This window comes from Eretmochelys imbricata, chromosome 3, assembly GCF_965152235.1.
Source record: "Eretmochelys imbricata isolate rEreImb1 chromosome 3, rEreImb1.hap1, whole genome shotgun sequence".
NCBI lineage: Eukaryota > Metazoa > Chordata > Testudines > Cheloniidae > Eretmochelys > Eretmochelys imbricata.
This window is the reverse complement of record NC_135574.1, coordinates 173,161,523-173,181,344: the sequence shown is the minus strand read 5'-3', so window position 1 is coordinate 173,181,344 and position 19,822 is coordinate 173,161,523. Positions and strand designations below refer to the sequence as shown.

General features: G+C 38.5%; 1 protein-coding gene across 3 annotated transcripts in view; it reads right to left on the bottom strand.

Moving 5' to 3' along the window:
* Positions 1–19,822, bottom strand: part of PPM1B (protein phosphatase, Mg2+/Mn2+ dependent 1B) — a 96,040-nt gene that overhangs the window by 13,978 nt on the left and 62,240 nt on the right. For all 3 annotated transcript variants that reach the window (XM_077813855.1, XM_077813852.1, XM_077813854.1), the window contains exons 3-4: positions 12,943–13,806; positions 11,081–11,198 (exon numbers count right to left, since the gene is read on the bottom strand). In XM_077813855.1, coding sequence (XP_077669981.1) covers positions 11,081–11,198; positions 12,943–13,788 — 964 coding nt within the window. In that variant the 5' untranslated portion in view covers positions 13,789–13,806. The remainder of the gene's footprint in view (positions 1–11,080; positions 11,199–12,942; positions 13,807–19,822) is intronic.

The window sequence follows — 19,822 nt, the reverse complement described above, 5'->3', positions numbered from 1 at the left end:
CTGAGAAGTGAGATGGGAACAAGGAGCCAGAGGTGGGGAAGAGACTGGACTGATCCAAGGATAGGTTGGGTCATGCTTGGAGGAATGGGCAGAAGAGTCTGTGCCCATCAGAGAACACGTCCCTCTAGAGTGGGAATGGAACCCAAGATTCTTGAGTTTCACCATTCCTCTACTATCAGCAAACATCTGTGAAACTCTCTGGCAAAGCGTCCCATCCCTTCTAGTGTTGGTCCACAGAGGATGACAACCTACTACTGCTATCAGTTCAAGTGCCAAAAGTCTGTGCAGTGAATCTAAAGGTTCCTAACCCTGCTGCTGACTTATGTGGGTGTCAGTATGTTGTCACATGATGGAATCTGTTTTTTCAGTTTGCTTTTTAAAAATGTAGGAAATCACACACACACACACTCTCTCTCTATCTGAAAACAACATTTTTAGACTGTAAACTCAAGCACTCAAAAACTAGGGAATGCCAGAATTAAGGTTGCTTGTGCAACCTCAATTTGGCTTTCTTCTACGTATGCACTATGGTATAGTTTAATTAAATGATCACATATTATCTTTTCCACAGAACTGCTGCTCCATTGTTCTTTTAGGTTTTTGTGTGGTAGAGTATACATATGCTCTACCAACAGATTTTAGAAGCAAGGCATTTCAGCCACAGGTAGGAGACTTGATATTTCTTGCCTATTTTCACCTCATGCCAAATTCCAGATGGATTGGTAATGTACAGGATATACTAGATTAAAAAAACTGAAGCATTTAAAGTTTCTAGCTATGTGTACATTAAAAGGGAACAAACAGTAATGAACTGAACACAAACAGAATATAGCTGTACAATAAATTATTAGATATATCTGAGGAAAAAAACCACATTTCCACTCCTCAAGCAGGAACTAAAAAAAGTTAAAGTTATGATTATCTACCAACATTTTCTGTAACAGCCGTTTTACTTTCTAACACACTTTACACTGGCTAGTAGGCTTTAAATTGGGCCAAGAGAAAAGCTATTTTTTATGATTAGTGGGAGAAAATAACCTTACTAATCAAGTTCCTGGTGAAATTAACTATCTACTGCTTCTGTTCCTGCTGCGGAATTGAATTATTTAATCCACATTATTTAGTACTTGAAACATTCTCTTTTCAACTAAGTCAGCTCAGTGCTGGAAAACCTGAGAAAAAAGAATTTAAAAGTAAAACAGAACATGGGTATTACTTTTGTCACATGCTAGCCTGTAATATACATGCATGTTATGGTCTTATGGTTATTGACAACTTCACTGTACAGAAAGTAACTCCAAGTATAGTTTTGAACTAGGAGTAATTCATTATTGACCACACTTCGTGTAAACTTATACAGGACAATTTTATAGCATCACTCTAGTTTTAAAAAGTGACTGCATAAAAACAGCATCTTTCTGGTAAGATTTTGTTTTGTTTTTTGGTATATTCAGAGTAAGATCCTTTGTATTCCCACAGACCCAACCTAGCTAAGGCTGAGTAAGTTGGAATCTATTCTGTCTCGTACATCAACACATTTACTTACTAGGACACAATCATTTAAACCTCTGCAACCCAAGGAAGACAATTATGTGAAATAAAAAACAAGCATATTACTTTTTAAAACTTTTTAAACAAAGCCTAAAATTTGGAACCAAAAGATTCAAGTGTTCTTTAAATCCAGAGTGTATATGCAATCAATTAAGAATAAAATATTTGTTTTGATTTAAATAATAAAGACACCTATACAAGACTCTGGGCACCCTAACACATAGTTAATACTAAAACAAATCCTCACCAGCAGTAAAACAAACATTCAAAAGAGAACTCTCTCTCAGCCAGCCAGCTAGCTAGCTAGCTACAAAAACAACTCATTTCCAACCTATTGTCATTTCAGGAAGTATACCTCCAGCTCTCTTCAAAAATCTTATCAAATGTATCTTTTGCTGTATGCCCAAAAAGTCATAAAATACAGGACATTTTAGACCAAGAGGAGGAGTAAGTTCCTGATTCTTGTAGCACTCACAGAGAATGCCCTGTCAATGTCTTTTATAACTATGGGACTCCAGCTGAAGTGCCTCTGCTGACCATAGCTGTAGCAGTATGGCATAGAGAGAGAGAAGATACGTCAGACAGGAAAGAGCCAAGCCATTACTGTATAAATCCAGTAGTTGACAGCCTTTGCTTCATATATCACAAGCAGAATAAAAGCCATTCCATATCATGAAAAGTATCAACAAAATGACTACAAAACACACCACATCAATCAAGCCAACATTCAACTACCAGAATATGATGTGAACTAAAAAATAACTAAAGTTATTCACGGCAACTATCTGTTTAGAAGAAATATTCCCTTTCTTTAATTAAACAAAATAACTATCTTCCTCACACCACAATGCGTCTCTCCAAATAATTAACTCATTGTACTAAATAAAGTTGAGTCATGTCCCTGTTTTTCCTCCCTCTATGGCCTCATCTGTAGCTTTTCTTAAAAACACTTGGCTGATGCACTGTACTATTTCTAAAGAAGTTAATATTAGAAAATGTAGCTAACTTCTCCTCCACCCCCCAAATTAATTGTCTCATGCACATCACTTGTTTGCCAAGGTTGTTTGTTTGTTTTGTAAATGAATCACCTGCAGAGCTCCCATAAAAATGGAGAAACTAAAATATTTGAGATAGTTAGCCATGTTCATTATTGAATAAATGAATTATTGACCTTGATCCATAAAATGCAACCTTACAAATACACTTCAGTAGTCATAGCTTGTGCCTTTGGAATATGGTAGAACACACTGTACATGTCATGATACAGAAGTAGCTTTACAAGAGTTTCAGTATACAGCCCCCTTTAAAAACAATCTCAGACCCAGCTGAGAGTGTAAGTGATTTCTAAGCAGTGCACTGAACACTTGAGAAAGCCATATGTAACAGTCAAATCAAATTGTAAGCACACAGGGTCACTGAATTTTACTAGTAAGCCGTAGAACAGCTTGATTTTTACAGACCATTACATACCACACAATTTAATGATGTGTGCAAACCTGACAAGAACCTTACTCTTCACTACTTTGGGGTTTTATAGTAAAAGACTAACTGTAATTTAAGACACAAGATTATATCCACACCACCATCCTTAGCACACTACATAACCACCAACATAAAAGTAATGTCTTGGTTATCAAATTGAGCTAGAATATCCCATTAAAATCTACAGAACTTTTCTGTCGTGAGTGGAAAAAAATGTCATTTCTATGAGCAGTATGTTTATTGGGAATGGAAATAGTTGACTTAAGTGCTTTGCTTCAGGAAGTATATTTCTCAGTCAAAAGGTCTGGTATTTTTCTAACTCACATCAGAACAATATTTATTTAAAGCACTTTTATTGAAAGGTGCCAGTATCTCACATATAAAAAAGAAAGTAATTTAAATTTTTGTAGCCTCTTAGCTATCACAGTTTAATACACCATGGAAGAACTCTTTTAAAAAAAACAACATTTAGAATGTTTTTGACATGGGTATTTCATAAGTAAAACAAATGCTACATCATTCTTATTAGACACAATTAACTTTACACAACTTCTGCAATTTAAGAGACTTTACGGAGGCAGAATAAGTAGATATTAATAAAAGTGTCATGATAAGATTTATGTGGTAACTTAACAGGGGGGCAAAGCCAGTCTTCCTTTTAGGAAACAATCTTGTTGGTTTGTTTTTGTTTTTTTGCAATCTAGTGTCTTATTTTACATTCTAACAGTTCTAAGTTCTATTATACTTATTTGAACAGAATTATCCCATATCTTTTCTTTATAATGCTATCTTGAAATTAAATAAATACAAAACCATACTGCTTTTACTTTTGCTGTTGAGTGCACTTTCACACAATATTTTAACTGGCAACATATATTTGCCATCCAGTACTCAATGGCAGTTTCTACAAAGTTGTTTCTTTGAGGGTACAGATAGCATTTTAAAATTTGAAAGCACAACTACCATTGTATTTCCCCCGTAAACACTTTAGTTTTATTAAATGTAATTTCAATAAATGACCAATGTGATTAGAAGAAATGTATTTTGTGTCCATCTGGTAGAGAACAAGTTAAAAGGAAATAAAATTCACCCATCCTAAAAGTTAATTTCCCTCCTCCTCTCCATTACATGTTCCTATTTCATTCTCTCCTTTTCCTTAAGTTCCTTTTCTTTGAAAAAAATCTTAAAACAAGAAAAACCCAAACAAACAAAATGACAAAGCCAGTATTTCCTATCCTTTAAATCTTTATATTTTCTTTCCCCGTCCCATTCCCTCTCACCCCCAGAATAGATTATTCTCTTTTCTTGCACATTCCACCATACTCTGTCCCTCCTCAAACACTCACTCTCTCTTCTTACTTCCTCCCTCCTTAATTCTTCTCAGTGGGAAGCAGAGGTCACTTTTGCTCCCATACAGAAACAGTGGACCAGTAGCTGAGTGGGACCAAGTTCTTCTGATATGTAAGCAATGGTAGAAAGATGAAGTGCTGGATCTTGGAAATCTGAATTTCTTCTCTGCTAGGTCTTTTTTTATTGTCTGCTCCTGACCTCATCCTTTGGATAAAGACTATATATTTACATACACTTGGGCTATGATACCGTCTTTGCTTTTCTGCAAAGTATATGGGAGAGTGCCTCTATCTAGCTGGGCAGAATTAGTCACTCTGAGGCAATTTTTAATATACATATGGAACATAAAAGACCACTACCACCACACGTACAACTGCAATTTCAAATTAGTCTGAAATTACATGCACACTTTTAACACCTAACGTTTGAAAAATCTGATTCCTCATGACAAGTAAATCCTACGCTAGTCTTTTTGTGAAAAACCACATGTAACTTAACTGTAGTTGCAATTACTTATTATGCTCCATTCTCAAACATTAGTCCAGGTCCTACATGATTTTCCCCTCATTGTCTGCATCACGGAAATAGAATTTTACTTTCTTGGTACACTCTGATTACTGGTGTATGAGGAGAGCATTAAAAAAAATCCACTCTCCTGGGAAGAGAGGGGAGCTTTCCCTGGTGAGTGCCAGCAAATTCTGCAAGCCGAAAAATTTTTTTTTTAAAACCATCACACACACAAAAGGTGTTTAGTCCTTATGGTTGCAATGAACCTTGAAAATATTAACTTACTATAAACTGATGCTGTGTATTCTTAAGCCTGCAGACAAACAGCTCACAGTATCTCTGATGTCACTCAATTTTGTCACACTGAAGTAGAGTAAAAGCTGACCAAAGTCTTGTCAATTATCATTGTTGAGATTGAGAATCCTGTGCCAAGCAGTGAATTGAAAATAATCAGTTTTTTCACAGCTGTAACTTTTGGAAGCTTTTTGAATTGATACAGATACTGTGACTGGACACATTGAGCGAAATTGATAGCAACCCTCTGGCTTGCCTCTGTGTGCAACTGGGGAAGACTTCCTCTACAAAAAACTTCTGCCAGCCGGGCTGGGAATTTGATTTCCCAGGGGCTGTTTAAAAGGCGTAGTAGAATTTGAACAGGGTGAGCATACCTGCCTATTGGTTAGCAAGGGTTGGGTCTTACAAGGGTTCTGACCCCCCTCCTCTCCGTGTCTTAAGGAGGAGTCGAGTGAGCCTGACACACAGCAGGACTGTGCCCCACCAGCTGCCATATCTCAGTGGGTTTTTACCCAACAACCAAGTCTTCTGGGTTACAGGAGCAATGGGAGGAGAGGAGCAGTGTAAACCGGCTGATATTTCTCATTCTCTGGACAGTGGCCGGAAGCAAAAATTGCAGATTTCAGTTTAGAATAGCTTTAAGCTTTTCCTTAAAATCCCCCATATTTATTTTATTCACTACTCGATCATGTCTCATATCAAAAGAACTGTTAATTAAAAATACTGGTTGAACAATGAAGATACCACTTTCCAATTCTTCATTCCAAAGAACAAAATAATACTCGTACTGCAATCCACTGGACCACCACCACCTCTCAAAGACCTTAGATTATTGAGTGAACTCATGTCCTTCAGTTGACAACTAAGTAATTTCTTTTCAAATAAGGTCCGTTATATTTCACTCTGTTTGGATAGGCAAATCTTTATGTATCCATACACTGCTCTGAGGCCTGATCAGCAAAGCACTTAAGCACATGACTAACTTAAGCACATGAGTAGTTTCACTGGCATCAATGGGACGAGTCATGTGCTGAAAGTTAGGCACATGTTTAAGTACCTTGCTGAATTTGGGCCTGAAAACAATCTCTACAGTGACTGGGATCACGGGAAGACACAGTCTTATTGACCATCATAACAGGCCACGAGTACATCAAGAATATACCTACAGAAAAAATACTAATAAAAAATCCACTAGGAAGCAGGAAGTCAAACAAAAAGAGTGGGTCAGCAGGCACTCTCCCACCAGCAACACAACTCTTCCATTTAACAGGCTGGGACTATAAAGTGTATTAGATTGCAAAATCAACTAAATGACTTTCACAAATTACAAATTCTTCCACTCTATTCTCCAGAGTGCATCGTACCCAAAAATGCATGCAAAACTGGTGAGAGCAATTAGCCTTCTTCTGATATTTTCTTACAAAGAGGCTCCTTCTCATTTACAAAGCTGCTTTTTTTTTTTTTGATAGTCAACCAATTTTTCCAAACTTGACACCAAACATATTCCTCACTGAAGACTAAATACATGCCACAACGTAAAGTTTTAAAGACAAGCTATATACGTTTTCTGGGCACAACAGCTGCAATGGAGTCAAACAATTTTTTCAACAAAGACAGTTTTCCCACACTCAGATAGCAAACAAACCATCTAAAATGTCTACTTCAAGCTCCAACAAAATGTCTACTTCTGTCCTATAAATATTTGACGAAAAAATTTAATAGTAAAATTATAGGCAGCCAATCTCTCAAACCAGAATTCAGCCACTTTATTAAGGAATCAATAGACATATGTCAAAAGGATAGAGAGATAATGAACTTATTGAGGATAGACGAAATATGCTGGGAGAAAAATAGGGAGGCGAAATATTGTGGGTTCTTCCGCTTTGTCTTCTGTTTTCTTGACTTGCTTCTATTCTGGATATAAATTCCTTGACTACTAACTCTCATTCCTTGTCAAGTGTATGTCACTTAAAGGTCTTATACTTTATCCAACGTACAGAACATTGAATGACAGGGGGAACTCCTGTGGGAAAACCAAAAACAACTGAAATAATAGGACGGACAAATGTCTGGATAACTTATTTCTGTTGAATACTCTGGCTTACCAGTCATTTATATTTCAAAATAGTATTAGATCAAAAGGAATACTCCCCTATATTTGAAATAAAGGTCATGGGTTTCAGACTTTATTTTATGTTTATGTAATATAGGTCTATTATCTTTCAAAATCTGAATTATATATATTTCTGTCCAAAATTAAATCTGGTGGACTATTATAAACAAAAAGCAGTAGCTTATAATAGTACAGGGATCGGCAATCTTTGGCCCACGGCCCACCAGGGTAAGCCCCCTAGCAGGCTGGGGCCGATTTGTTTACTTGCCACATCTACAGGTTCGGCCAATCGTGGCTCCCACTAGCCGCAGTTTGCCGCTCCAGGCCAATGGGGGCTGTGGGAAGCGGTGGCCAGCACATGCCTTGGCCCGCGCTGCTTCCCACAGCCCCCATTGGTCTGGGACGGCGAACCGCCGCCAGTGGGAGCCGTAACTGGCCAAACCTGTGGACGCGGCAAGTAAACAAACCAGCCTGGCCTGCCAGGGGGCTTACCCCTGTTGTGATATTTTCACAAAACTAACTTTGCATAATTCTAAGCAAGTAAATGCTTAATAATAATGTTTATTGAGCACTTCTTCAGCAAGTTTCATGCAAGGATTTCAATGCATTTTAAAACAAATCTCAAAACATCCCTATAAAGTAATAGTACCTCTGCTTTACATATAAGGAAACTTAAGGATGAAGAAGTTAGGTGATTTGCACAAGGTTAACAGTGGTAAGGCCAGGCATATGGTCTAGCCACAAGAAAATGCTGTGTCCAGTACATTACTGTAGTGAGTACACAATAAATTGTCAACAGTTAGTAGTATGCTTTTCTTTTAGATATTTTCAAGGGTCTGAGAAAAATCTCTCTCCTTAATATCGACAGTAAAAAAAATTTGTTTTCAGTAAAAAAATTACTAGTTATCTCTAACCCTATTTACTATTTTGATTTTTACTATTCTACAACACAATAAAAGCATGTACATCCAATGATCCTAGCACACTTGACAATATTTTTAAAATACATTGAATAGACCCACCATCACTTTCCCCAGATCAAGCTAAATAAAGCAGCAATAGAAGAATAAAAACAAGAATTAAAGCAATATCCACCAGACTCCTACATCACCATTACCCATCCTTACCCAACACCCATCTCCAAACAGAAAAGCACACCCTGAAAGGTAACATTACTTGGGTTCTTATGCATCTAGAGAGAACACACATTTCACAAGTCCAAGGCTAGAATGGCAAACATGGGATAGTAGATGGGGTGGGATCCGAGTTACCCAGGAAAGAATTTTCTGTAGTATCTGGCTGATGAATCTTGCCCATATGCTCAGGGTTTAGCTGATCGCCATATTTGGGGTCGGGAAGGAATTTTCCTCCAGGGCAGATTGGAAGAGGCCCTGGAGGTTTTTCGCCTTCCTCTGTAGCATGGGGCACGGGTCACTTGCTGGAGGATTCTCTGCTCCTTGAAGTCTTTAAACTACGATTTGAGGACTTCAATAGCACAGATATAGGTGTGAGGTTTTTTTGCAGGAGTGGTGGGTGAAATTCTGTGGCCTGTGTTGTGCAAGAGGTCAGACTAGATGATCATAATGGTCCCTTCTGACCTAAATATCTATGAATCTATGAATCTATGAAAGGGTTTCAGCTCAGGCATCTCCAGTAACCTGAACTATAGCAATATACAATGGGCTGAGAGAGGTGATCTCTTAAAAGCAGGTAGGTCCCAGGCCATTTAGGTTTTACAGGTCAGAACCAACATCTTAAAATCAATCCTGAAACTAACAAGTAGCCAGTGCAGATTGTAGAGCACAGCATTGATAAGCCTTTGGCAGGAAACACTGTTTAAACAAGTAAGCCACTGAATTCTGCACTAGCTGCAGTTTCCAAATAGATATAAGAAGCAGTCTCACAGTCTAATCTTGAAGTGACAAAGGCTGGCTGCGAGTTGCAAAGTCTGCATCTAAAAGAAACTCCAACAGCCTACCAACCATCTAAAGTCTGACTTGGCTGTGGCGGCTACCTGATCAGCGAGTAGCAGCCATGACTCTAATCAGACCCCAGATTGTGAAACTGGTCAACAAACAGAAGGCACATACTTACAGAAAGACCAACATAACCCACCACCATCTCTCCCAGTTGCCTTCCCCAACCAACCTCTCTCACCTGAGTCTTATCCAGATTGGGCCTCAGACAGGTAGCCCTGATCTCTACCTACACTGTCCCCCAAAACGCTGAGTAATGCAACTGACATCTTTAGCCAAGTCAGTGAAGATGGAGCTATAAAGCTCCATCATCAATGTACTGAAAACACACAACCCATGCTTCTCACTAATCCTCCCAACAGTTATGCAAATCTGCATCTACAGAGAAAGAGAGAGGGGAACTTTACTGAAGTTTCTGAATTGTAGAAATTAACATAGTCACTGATTGATAGGGTTCTGCATGCAGATATCCATACACACACGCTTATACATACACATATAACAGAGTATTTGCACTTGGTGCACACTTAAACCCTTCAGGAAAATATAATGCACTCGCGCATATAGTTGTTTTCAGTCATAAAACCTCTTTTTCTTCCCTTTTTTAAAATTAAAGTCTTAGCAAAGCATGCATTTTTCACTGAGGACTATTTATATGCTAACTTCAAAGTTTTAAAATAAAAAATTGGTTGAATTATTTAAATGTTAAAAGGGCCTGAACAATTTTTAGTGCATGAAGAGCTTATTTCACATTAACTCAAAAACAACAACTTTCCTTCAAACCTTAAAAAAAAACAAAAAAAAAAAACCCCACACCTATGGGTTGAAATGAAACATTAGAAATAGAATCTAAAAGAGTAAATCAAAAGTGCTTTCGCAACCATAAATATAGAATAAGTTGTTAGCATGAGATTACAATATCATGTAATGATAAAGTAATGATAAAGTGTTTAGAATCTATATTTATCTGTTGAACAAGTAATACCTAATTTATGCCAAAATTTAGGAGACAAACAGAAAACCAATTCGAGAGCCAGTCTGAGTATTTGCTGCAATAATAATTTAAAATACCAAACTACAAATATATCCTACAATACATATGGCTGATATGAGGCACATGTTCTCTAAAAACAAGAGATTACTCAAGTTACCTCAGTGGCAGCATAGCTTACAAAAGAAGGGTGTTTCTGCCATCAGAAGAAAAAGATAGCAAGATGCAACATGATAAAATAATGCTGAATAATCACTGAAGGAAAAAGTTTGTGTGTAACATAAAATATAAAAAAGGAGGGTGGGAGACAATAGGCATTATTTCCTAAATGCTATTTTTCACTATAGGCTTGATTAGCATACATTGTTTAAATATAATGGGCTACATTCAGAATATGATATAAGCAAGTTCATCTCTACCAACTTCAGTAAGATTTCCCTAGATTAGGCAAAGAAGTTATGCTTAAATCAAGTGCTAACCCCAACCTTTTCCTTACCACAGGCACAGGTTAACATTTTACCACAATTTAACAGGTCGAGATCTACCCTAGGGTGAAGCCTGTGACTGACTTCAACCAACTAAGCAGAGGTACAAGGTGTTAACTTACGTATAAATTAAGGAAGAGATACTGGTTCTATCAGGGTTAGCTAACCCCAAACAATTTTTAACCTTTTCCTAATTTATGAAAATCCATAGAGTTTTATCTATTTACATCAGCTCTGAATTTGGCACAGCATCATTTAAAACTTGAGAACCATTAGGTTTTTACGATTATGAAGACAGCAGCATTTTTAATACACAAAGTGGTTTTCCTACCTTCAACCCGTGATTCCAAGTGCTTATCCAGCTCAGCATCCTTTTTCACTGCCTCATCTGAGACCTTAGGGGCATTTGAAAAACAAACTAGTACAATACTCATGTTATCACGACTTCCCTATATAGTGGAGGGAAAAAAAAAAGTACGTGAGAGGGATCCTTAGTTTTAAACCTCTTGCCTTCCTTGTTATTAATCACTCTCGCTTGTTTTAAGATATAATGAACCATTGTTAACACAATTACTTTATTGCACATTTGTAACATGTTAATTAGCTGCAATATATTTCATGTAGAAAAAGATTTTATAGTCTTGAAATTTAATATATTATCTTACAATTAATAATAAATATATCACTATTAAGCATTTCTTCACTTGTTTAAAAGGTAACGACAAAAAGACCACAAGTTAAAATGAAGAAATCGTTTAACTGTTACCCAAACCAATAACAAACTAAAAAAGCTAATATTTCATTCTATGAAAATACTCAGGTGAGACACTACAGCTCATTTCAAATATATTTGTTCATCTGAATTCTATTTGTGCCACTGCCTAAATTGCATTTCACTTTGATGCTATGAAGTTCCAAAAATGAATACGATCACTGATATGGCCAAGATCTAACATAACGTTTCTCGATCCACCTCCCCAGGTCAGCCACTAATATATAGTTAATCTGGAACTCCCAATTTTCTTACAAATTATGCAGAACTACACATTTTTAATATTAATTTAATCTCCACTTGGAAATGTTTACACATTTCCAGCTGATCTTACAGTTCAACACATACCGTGCAAACATATCAACACTATTTTCTTTCAGAATCTCTCTCTTGTACTTCACTTTTTGCTCAGTAGTAATTTGCAAAACTATAATCCCAGCACTAATTTAATTTACTACTGTACACCCATTCCCAGAGTGTATACTAATACCCTCACAGAGCTGATTAATGAAAAGTTTGGCCTTCCCTTCCTCTTCCTCCCATGTTTGTATAAACTTAATTGCAACTCTTGATGCTGTATAGTCCCAGGAGCTTGTAAAGGAGTTTAGTAAGGACTGGAAGAAGAATAGGTATCCTAGCTGCTGCTATATAGCATAAAGATTTGAAAGAGGGTTTCAAGAGATTATCCATTCTTGCACTGCAAATCTGTAGAGAACATTGTGACAACCACCAGTAGCCAAACTAATATGGTAAACCCAGGGTTACTAGTCCTTACATCGCCTTTTTTGTTCAGACCTACACCATGGGGCAGTTCCTAGCACCCATCAACACACTCTCCTGCAGGAGTACAACAGGACTGTGGAGTAGAGAGAATACCATAGTAGAAAGGGCTTTGTTTTTGAAGTTTCCTTCTGCACCAGGCCTAAAAGGATTCTCACCTTTCGCAGTCAATAAAAGATAGCTGTTGGGAGTCAAAAAATTCCCTCCTCTTCCAGAGTTGCAGAATATTGAGGCTAAAACTTCAAATTCAACTCCAATCTTGCAAGCGGTATGAACTTATTCACATGAAATTTGGACATCAGTGCCCTATACTGAATCTGCCTATACGGAGCTCAGTGCAAGATCAGGGCTCAATTAAGCATTAAATATATTGTAGTAGTCATTCCACATGCACAAGACTTGCAGATGTTGTTGGTTGGAAAAACACCACCACATTCAAGCGAAGCTTACAGTGTGTGCTGCACGCTACAATTCAACCATGAAGAATTCTCTGGGTAACAAGAAGGAAGTGCAAGCTATTTGCATTACCTGAACTACAACCAGAGGGAACTGAAATTCTTCTTTTTAACTGGTATTGTATTCATCTAAATAATTAAAGATCAACAATTGTATAACAACTTTTAAGAAAAATAGTTACATACCTTATGTAAACAAGTATCGACCACCCAATTGCACACTTTTTCCAGGTCATCTGATACTTCAAGCCTAGACTTAACAAATTCACAGAGCTCTTCATTACTCATTACATCCCAGATTCCATCACAAGCTAAGATGATAAATTCATCCTCTTCTGCTCTTAAAATTTCATAAACCTCAGGCTCTGGAGAAACAAGCTGTTCTGTAGGGCCTTTGCCATCAACACATTTGTAGTCATAGTCGCCCAGAGCTCGAGAAACTGCCAATGAACCATTAACACGCTGAATCATTACACTACCTCCTGCATTCTGGATTCGCTCCTTCTCCCTTGGGTTGCAAGGTTTGTGATCCTGTGTTGAAAAACACACTTGTCCATTTCTAAAGAGAACAGCACGCGAATCACCACAGTTGATAAAATATATATGCTCACGTGAAATCATAACTCCCACTGCTGTTGAGCCACTCCTGTCCATTCCATTTCTGAGGTCAGAAAAATTGCGCATATATTCATCAATTTTCAAAAAGCCAGTTCTGATTCCACTCTTGACATTTTCCACTGAAGGCTCAAGAGCTGATCCTGGTTTTTCTGATGCCCTAAAATCATCATTGTTGGTGATGTGTTCTAATAAATGTGTTGAACAGTAATTTGCCACACGAGAGCCTGCATGACCATCATAGACAGCAAAAAAGGACCAGTCTTCTAGGCCATGGGGAATACCTACAACAGCCGTGTGAGCATCTTCCATTTCCACTCTCCATCCCTGCATACTGCTGAGGCCATAACGCAAGCCATTCCCTGCACCATGAGCATTATGTTTATCAGTTTTTGGTTTATCCAAGAATGCACCCATGTTTATTTAATATTGAATCTGGAAAACAAAAGAAAAATGTTATTTATAAATCTATTATCCCACTAAAGTCTTGTACGCAATCTGTCAAACAATACATACATAATTCCTTGTGGCTTTTCTTACAGTACAGTCAGTGAATTACTGTATAACGAAGTGTGTACAACAAAGTATGCATTTTTATTCAGGTCAGCTATGGGGGAAACAGGTCTGTTTCAATTTTTTTTAAATGTGATCCTGTCAAATTAGACATTTTGGTAGCTTACCTGCCACTGTCCTCAAGCAGGGGAGGGGGCTTATCTTTGTCTTAGGAACATTTCATGCTCACTTACATATATAAATGAAGGAGTCCTTCAAATGGAAGGAGCAGCTTTTCTGTCTCTGTAGCACCATCCCTTCCTCCCCAGTCCACGTCCCTCTAATTCCATAAAAGTTACCAGGAAAAGCCAGTACAGTCTCTCACTAATTTTTCTCCATAGCTCCCCAGAAGCTGTCCAGTATAGGGGACTTCTGCATAGTGCAGGGGAATAGAAGTAACACTGGTAAGGCGTGGCCGGCCTACTACTGGAACACTGAGTTTGGGGGCAACTTTTCCAAGAGGAGTTTGAGGACAAATCCTTCTCCCTCACCCACCAACAAGATGATGGGGGTAATTTCCAGAAGAGAATCCTCAGAGAAGTCCCTGCTTAAACAGAAGTCTGGGAACAATCTGGCCTCCTGTGTGTGTAAGCAGTTCCAATTTTTAACTTTTCCAAAACACATTTCTTAAACTAATTTTGGATGCAATTTAAAATTCAAAAATATATATTTGCCTAAATTAAAATTATCATCCTGCAAATAAATCACACCATTCACAGTATTAGGAAAAATCAAGAACTACAAAACAAAAACAGCTCTTCCACTCTAATTCGAGAAGACCTATTTAAAATAAAATAACTAAATGCATATAAGGACAGCAACCTTTTAAGATGACATATAATTTACTCCAAATAACGAACTTGTAGTTCATACACCTTCCTTTTAAACAATGTCCTTTTACTGGCCTTATTTTAGATAGAAATCGTATCTTCACTCTGATTATCACAATGATTTTTAGTGCTCTACTGAGAAACAATATTAATTATTGTTCTAGTTTTATGTTGTATTGTCTTGGTTTATATGTTTCTTTTCCAAGTCATTTCAGTTCTTGTTTGCATTACCATTCCCTTCAGCACAAAAGTTTCAAGTTCAACTAAGGGTCAAGCTAGAGTTGATAGAAACTGGTATGACTAAATGACATAATTCAGCTCCACCCTTTTCTTAAATGGTCTATACAGTCCTGAGGCAGATACTGTCAGAACTGAAAAACAGACAGATCAAGGCAGAGTTTTCTGTAATCACCCCTGAGGGCCCAAGTGCACAAATGGCAGAATATCTACTGAAGGAAGAAATGTGAATGGAGTGGAAATTTACAGTAAGCAATATCCATGTTCAAGCTCTAATTTAAAGGTTAAAAGTGCCACGCACCCCCCCCCCTTTTATTTTTTTTGCACTCATGTTCTCCTCTCTCGTTCTAGGATTAGATTATCTTGTGCTGCAAGGCAGGAACATGACCCTGCCAGTATTATGTTATTAAACCTTTAAGGTACACCTAGGTGTCTCCTTTTAATTACATAATCCTCATATATATTGCAAATCAAAAACTTCTCAGCTAATTTTTTTTTCATTAAGCAGACTACTGGAAGCTACTGATATTAAAAAGTAAGTATGACATTCCGTAGTATTGTGACAATTTCAGACTATATATTTTAAGTGACTAACTTCTGTGTTCTGTCCTCCATATTCTAAAAGACATGCCTACTAATTTAAAAGAAATCCCCCCCAGATAGTATCTTAATTTTATGTAATAAATACCTTATGTATTCAGAAGTTCCACTAACCAGACCAGTTGTAACAGAAAAGTGAGGCCCTGTGAGCCAAAGAACTGCCTAAAATGCCAGAGGTATGGGCTGCCTGAAGAATTAGGTATACATCTCCAGTTTTTATGTGGGATTTTTGAACTAATAATCCAGGTACAGATGAAGAATGAAAGGCTTTATTATGCTTTCCTACAGAAGCCTGTCCATGTGGAAAGGCTAAAATTGCTTGGAAAGTTCACCTAGAACTAAAATACTATGAGATTTTGGGAAGAGAGGAGACTTGCCTTATCACTCCACAGAATGAGCAGGAGTGCCCCTGCAAACTACCAGATGCCCAAATCCTAAGGATCCTATGCTCCTCCTAGGGCTCCAAAAGCCATGATGCCATAGCGTCTCTGACTATGTCAGGGACAGTTCCCTTTCATTTCCAGGGTGGCTGGTTGCATAAAGCAGGAATCTGAAAGAATTAAGGAAGGATTTACTATAGGATGCTGCCATGAAAAATGACTGATTCCTTGACCATGCCTATGCCTCTATCTACCTACTAAACTTGAAAAGAACGAATAGCCTCATGTTTGCCTGGAACGTTTCTACAAAGTCAGCAAATGAGAGTGGGAATAATACCACACTGGCTCCCCTCCCCATGACACATTTTGGGCAGTTATAGTTTGCTTTGCACTATGAGTTGACAGAGGTCAGGGCCACCATTACCCAAGAATCCACAAAATCTTGCACCTTCCCTCTGTAAATGGAGTTCTATGGTAGCTGTGCCATTCAGAGCCCTCACTCCCCCTTCTCCCATCCAGATTCTATACTTCCTAGGGGAGGGGTCCCCAACGCGGTGCCCACAGGCGCAATGGCGCCTGCTGGGGCAGCTGTGTGCGCCCGCAGGACACCACACCACCAAAATGCCGCCGCTGAGCACGGCTACCTGAGAACCGCCTGCTGAAATGCTGCCGAGAAGTGCTGCCGTTTCTCGGAGGCATTTCAGCGGCGAGGCTTCCTTCCGCTGCCACTTCTTGGCAGCATTTTGGCAGTGGGGTGTTTGGCTCCCGCCACAGTCTGTTGGGAATAGGAATGTTCTATTCCCACAGAAAGGTTGGGGACCACTGTCCTAGGATGTTTTGCCAAGCAGGGTATGTCCATTGGATTCTATCTTTGTCATAAATATAAAGGGAAGGGTAAACCCCTTTAAAATCCCTCCTGGCCAGAGGAAAAATCTTCTCACCTGTAAAGGGTTAAGAAGCTAAAGGTAACCTCACTGGCACCTGACCAAAATGACCAATGAGGAGACAAGATACTTTCAAAAGCTGGGAGGAGGGAGAGAAACAAAGGGTCTGTGTCTGTCTGTATGCTGCTTTTGCCAGGGACAGAACAGGAATGGAGTCTTAGAACTTTTAGTAAGTAATCTAGCTAGGTATGTGTTAGATTATGATTTCTTTAAATGGCTGAGAAAAGAACTGTGCTGAATAGAATGACTATCCCTGTCTGTGTGTCTTTTTTGTAACTTAAGGTTTTGCCTAGAGGGATTTTCTATGTTTTGAATCTAATTACCCTGTAAGGTATCTACCATCCTGATTTTAGAGGTGATTCCTTTACTTCTATTAAAAGTCTTCTTTTAAGAAAACTGAATGCTTTTTCATTGTTCTAAGATCCAAGGGTTTGGGTCTGTGGTCACCTATGCAAATTGGTGAGGATTTTTACCAAACCTTTCTCAGGAAGTGGGGTGCAAGGGTTGGGAGGATTTTGGGGGGAAAGACGTGTCCAAACTACGTTTCCCGGTAAACCCAGTTAAAGTTTGGTGGTGGCAGTGGAAATTCCAAGGGCAAAGGGTAAAATTAATTTATATCTTGGGGAAGTTTTAACCTAAGCTGGTAAATGTAAGCTTAGGAGGTTTTCATGCAGGTCCCCACATCTGTACCCTAGAGTTCAGAGTGGGGAAGGAACCTTGACAATCTTGGCATCTTTATTTAGATACTGATATAAGATTAAACTTTTCCAAAAAGCTGATAGGTATTGCTGTAAACTCCTTGACCAATTTATTCTCTACTTTTTACTACCCCAGCTAAGCTATTAACAAAAAAGGTTTTTTGTTTTTTGTTTTTTTAAATTAAGGTTTATGCAGGTGGTATCCCTTCAACTTTTAAATAGTTTTAATGGGGTTGAAGAGAAGAGAAACAACTGGCAGAGCACATCACTTTTTCTATGGGACTTCTTTATGATGCTCTAGGACTTTTAATAGCCTTTAGGTTAAGAGCATTATACAGTTTGTAAAATAGGTCAACATAATAAGCATTTCATCTTGCCAATTACAAACCTATTTAGCAAAGTTACATAACAGGTAATGAGAATTAACATTCACATCTACAGTCACAAAGATATGCCAGTCTAGTACAACAAACAAACCAGTTAAAGATGTTCACGTACCCATTGACTTTTGATAGAATTTCAAATCAGATTTTAAATACAGAAGCTGTGTTCCATAACTATATATAAAAGTAACTAACATTAATGTTTATCTATGACCTGGCTGAGCAAAACATCAGGCAAAAATATTAAATACCAAGAAACATTAGGCTCTCCCTGCTATTTTCTACAGAATCCAAGCTGTTAAAACACAACCACCTTCTACTCACCTATTTTTTGTTAAAAGGCATGTCCACCAACCTTACCAGTTGGCTCCTCCTATTTTGCAGTAACACAAAGGCAGTTGTAAAGCCTTGCAATGAGAGATGTAGCTTTTTTTTTTTTCTTTTTTAAAAAAAGAACAGGATTTGCATGGGCCCATTTGCAATCCTCTCATCTCACCTACCTACAAAGCAAATCCCTCTGGTGTAGATTGCTTCCGAGAGGCTGAAATGATTTGGGCCATCTGCTTAAAGGCACTGTGGCTATATATCTGCTCCACCATAGGCCAAGCTGACAGAGATAGGACAATCAAGATGGAGCTGACTTTCAATTGTATTAGTAATGGCCTAGGATCCTAATTAAAATCCTAGCGTGTGCCAAAAGTACCAGGGTTCAATTCCAATCAACCATCCTGATATAATAAACTGGACTCATTAGGAAAATTACATGGATCCTAAAGACACCAATGACGCGGCTGCATGGACTGAGTCTTCCATCCTCTCAACCGCCAAGAAGAACCCAGCTCCTCTCATCCTTCAAGAAGGAAGAGGATATGCCAAGAAAATACGAGCCCCTATGAAGTGAGGCACTGAAGTCAGATGCAAGCACCAACTAAGTCAGTCAAGTTCTGACATTGTGCCCACTCAGCAAGGTGTCAGAGGGGTGATGGGCACGGCACTGATGTTACCAGGCCCCAAAACACTAACTAATGAGCACCAGAGAGAAAATGGTATTGGGCCAATAGCCTGATATGCCATTTGCCAAGAAGGCACTTGCACAACAACAGGAACCAGCAGATAAAGCCAACATGATGCTGGAGCTGAAAGCATGGGAGGAAGTGTACAACACTGACCACCCCAGCTGCTGATGTCCCAACACTGGAAGTCCCAGGTGCTGGTCTTGCACAGCACTAATGTGATTAAGTGGGCCTAGTGCTAATGGGGGGAGGGATAGTTCAGTGGTTTGAGCATTGGCCTGCTAAACCCAGAGTTGTGAGTTCAATCCCTGAGGGGGCCATTTGGGATCTGGGGCAAAAACTGGGGATTGGTCCTGCTTTGAGCAGGGGGTTGGACTAGATGACCTCCTCAGGTCCCTTCCAACCCTGGTATTCTATGATTCACTGAGCTGAAGAAGACTAGTGCCAGTAGTATACTAATGTGCTGGCTTAACAACCCTGTTGGTGTAACAAAGGGATCTGGTGCAACTAGCCCAAAGCACTACTGTGACAAAGGAGAAGAGTACTAGCTACACAAAACTTGGTAAAGGTGGATACTGAGCATATCTGGTCCAACAGGTAGGATTTTCTTTTGTTAATATGGGATTTAGCATACTTTGCAGCTGTAATTCACATTATTACTGAAAGATTATATATGCACATAAATCTGATGGATTTTGGGAGGGCAAACCCAAATCGAATTGAGTGGATTAGGCATACACAAGACTTTCTTCGTTAGGAATGTCCCTTTTCTGTCAGATTTTATGCTACAAACAGAGGGATTTATGGTCAGCTG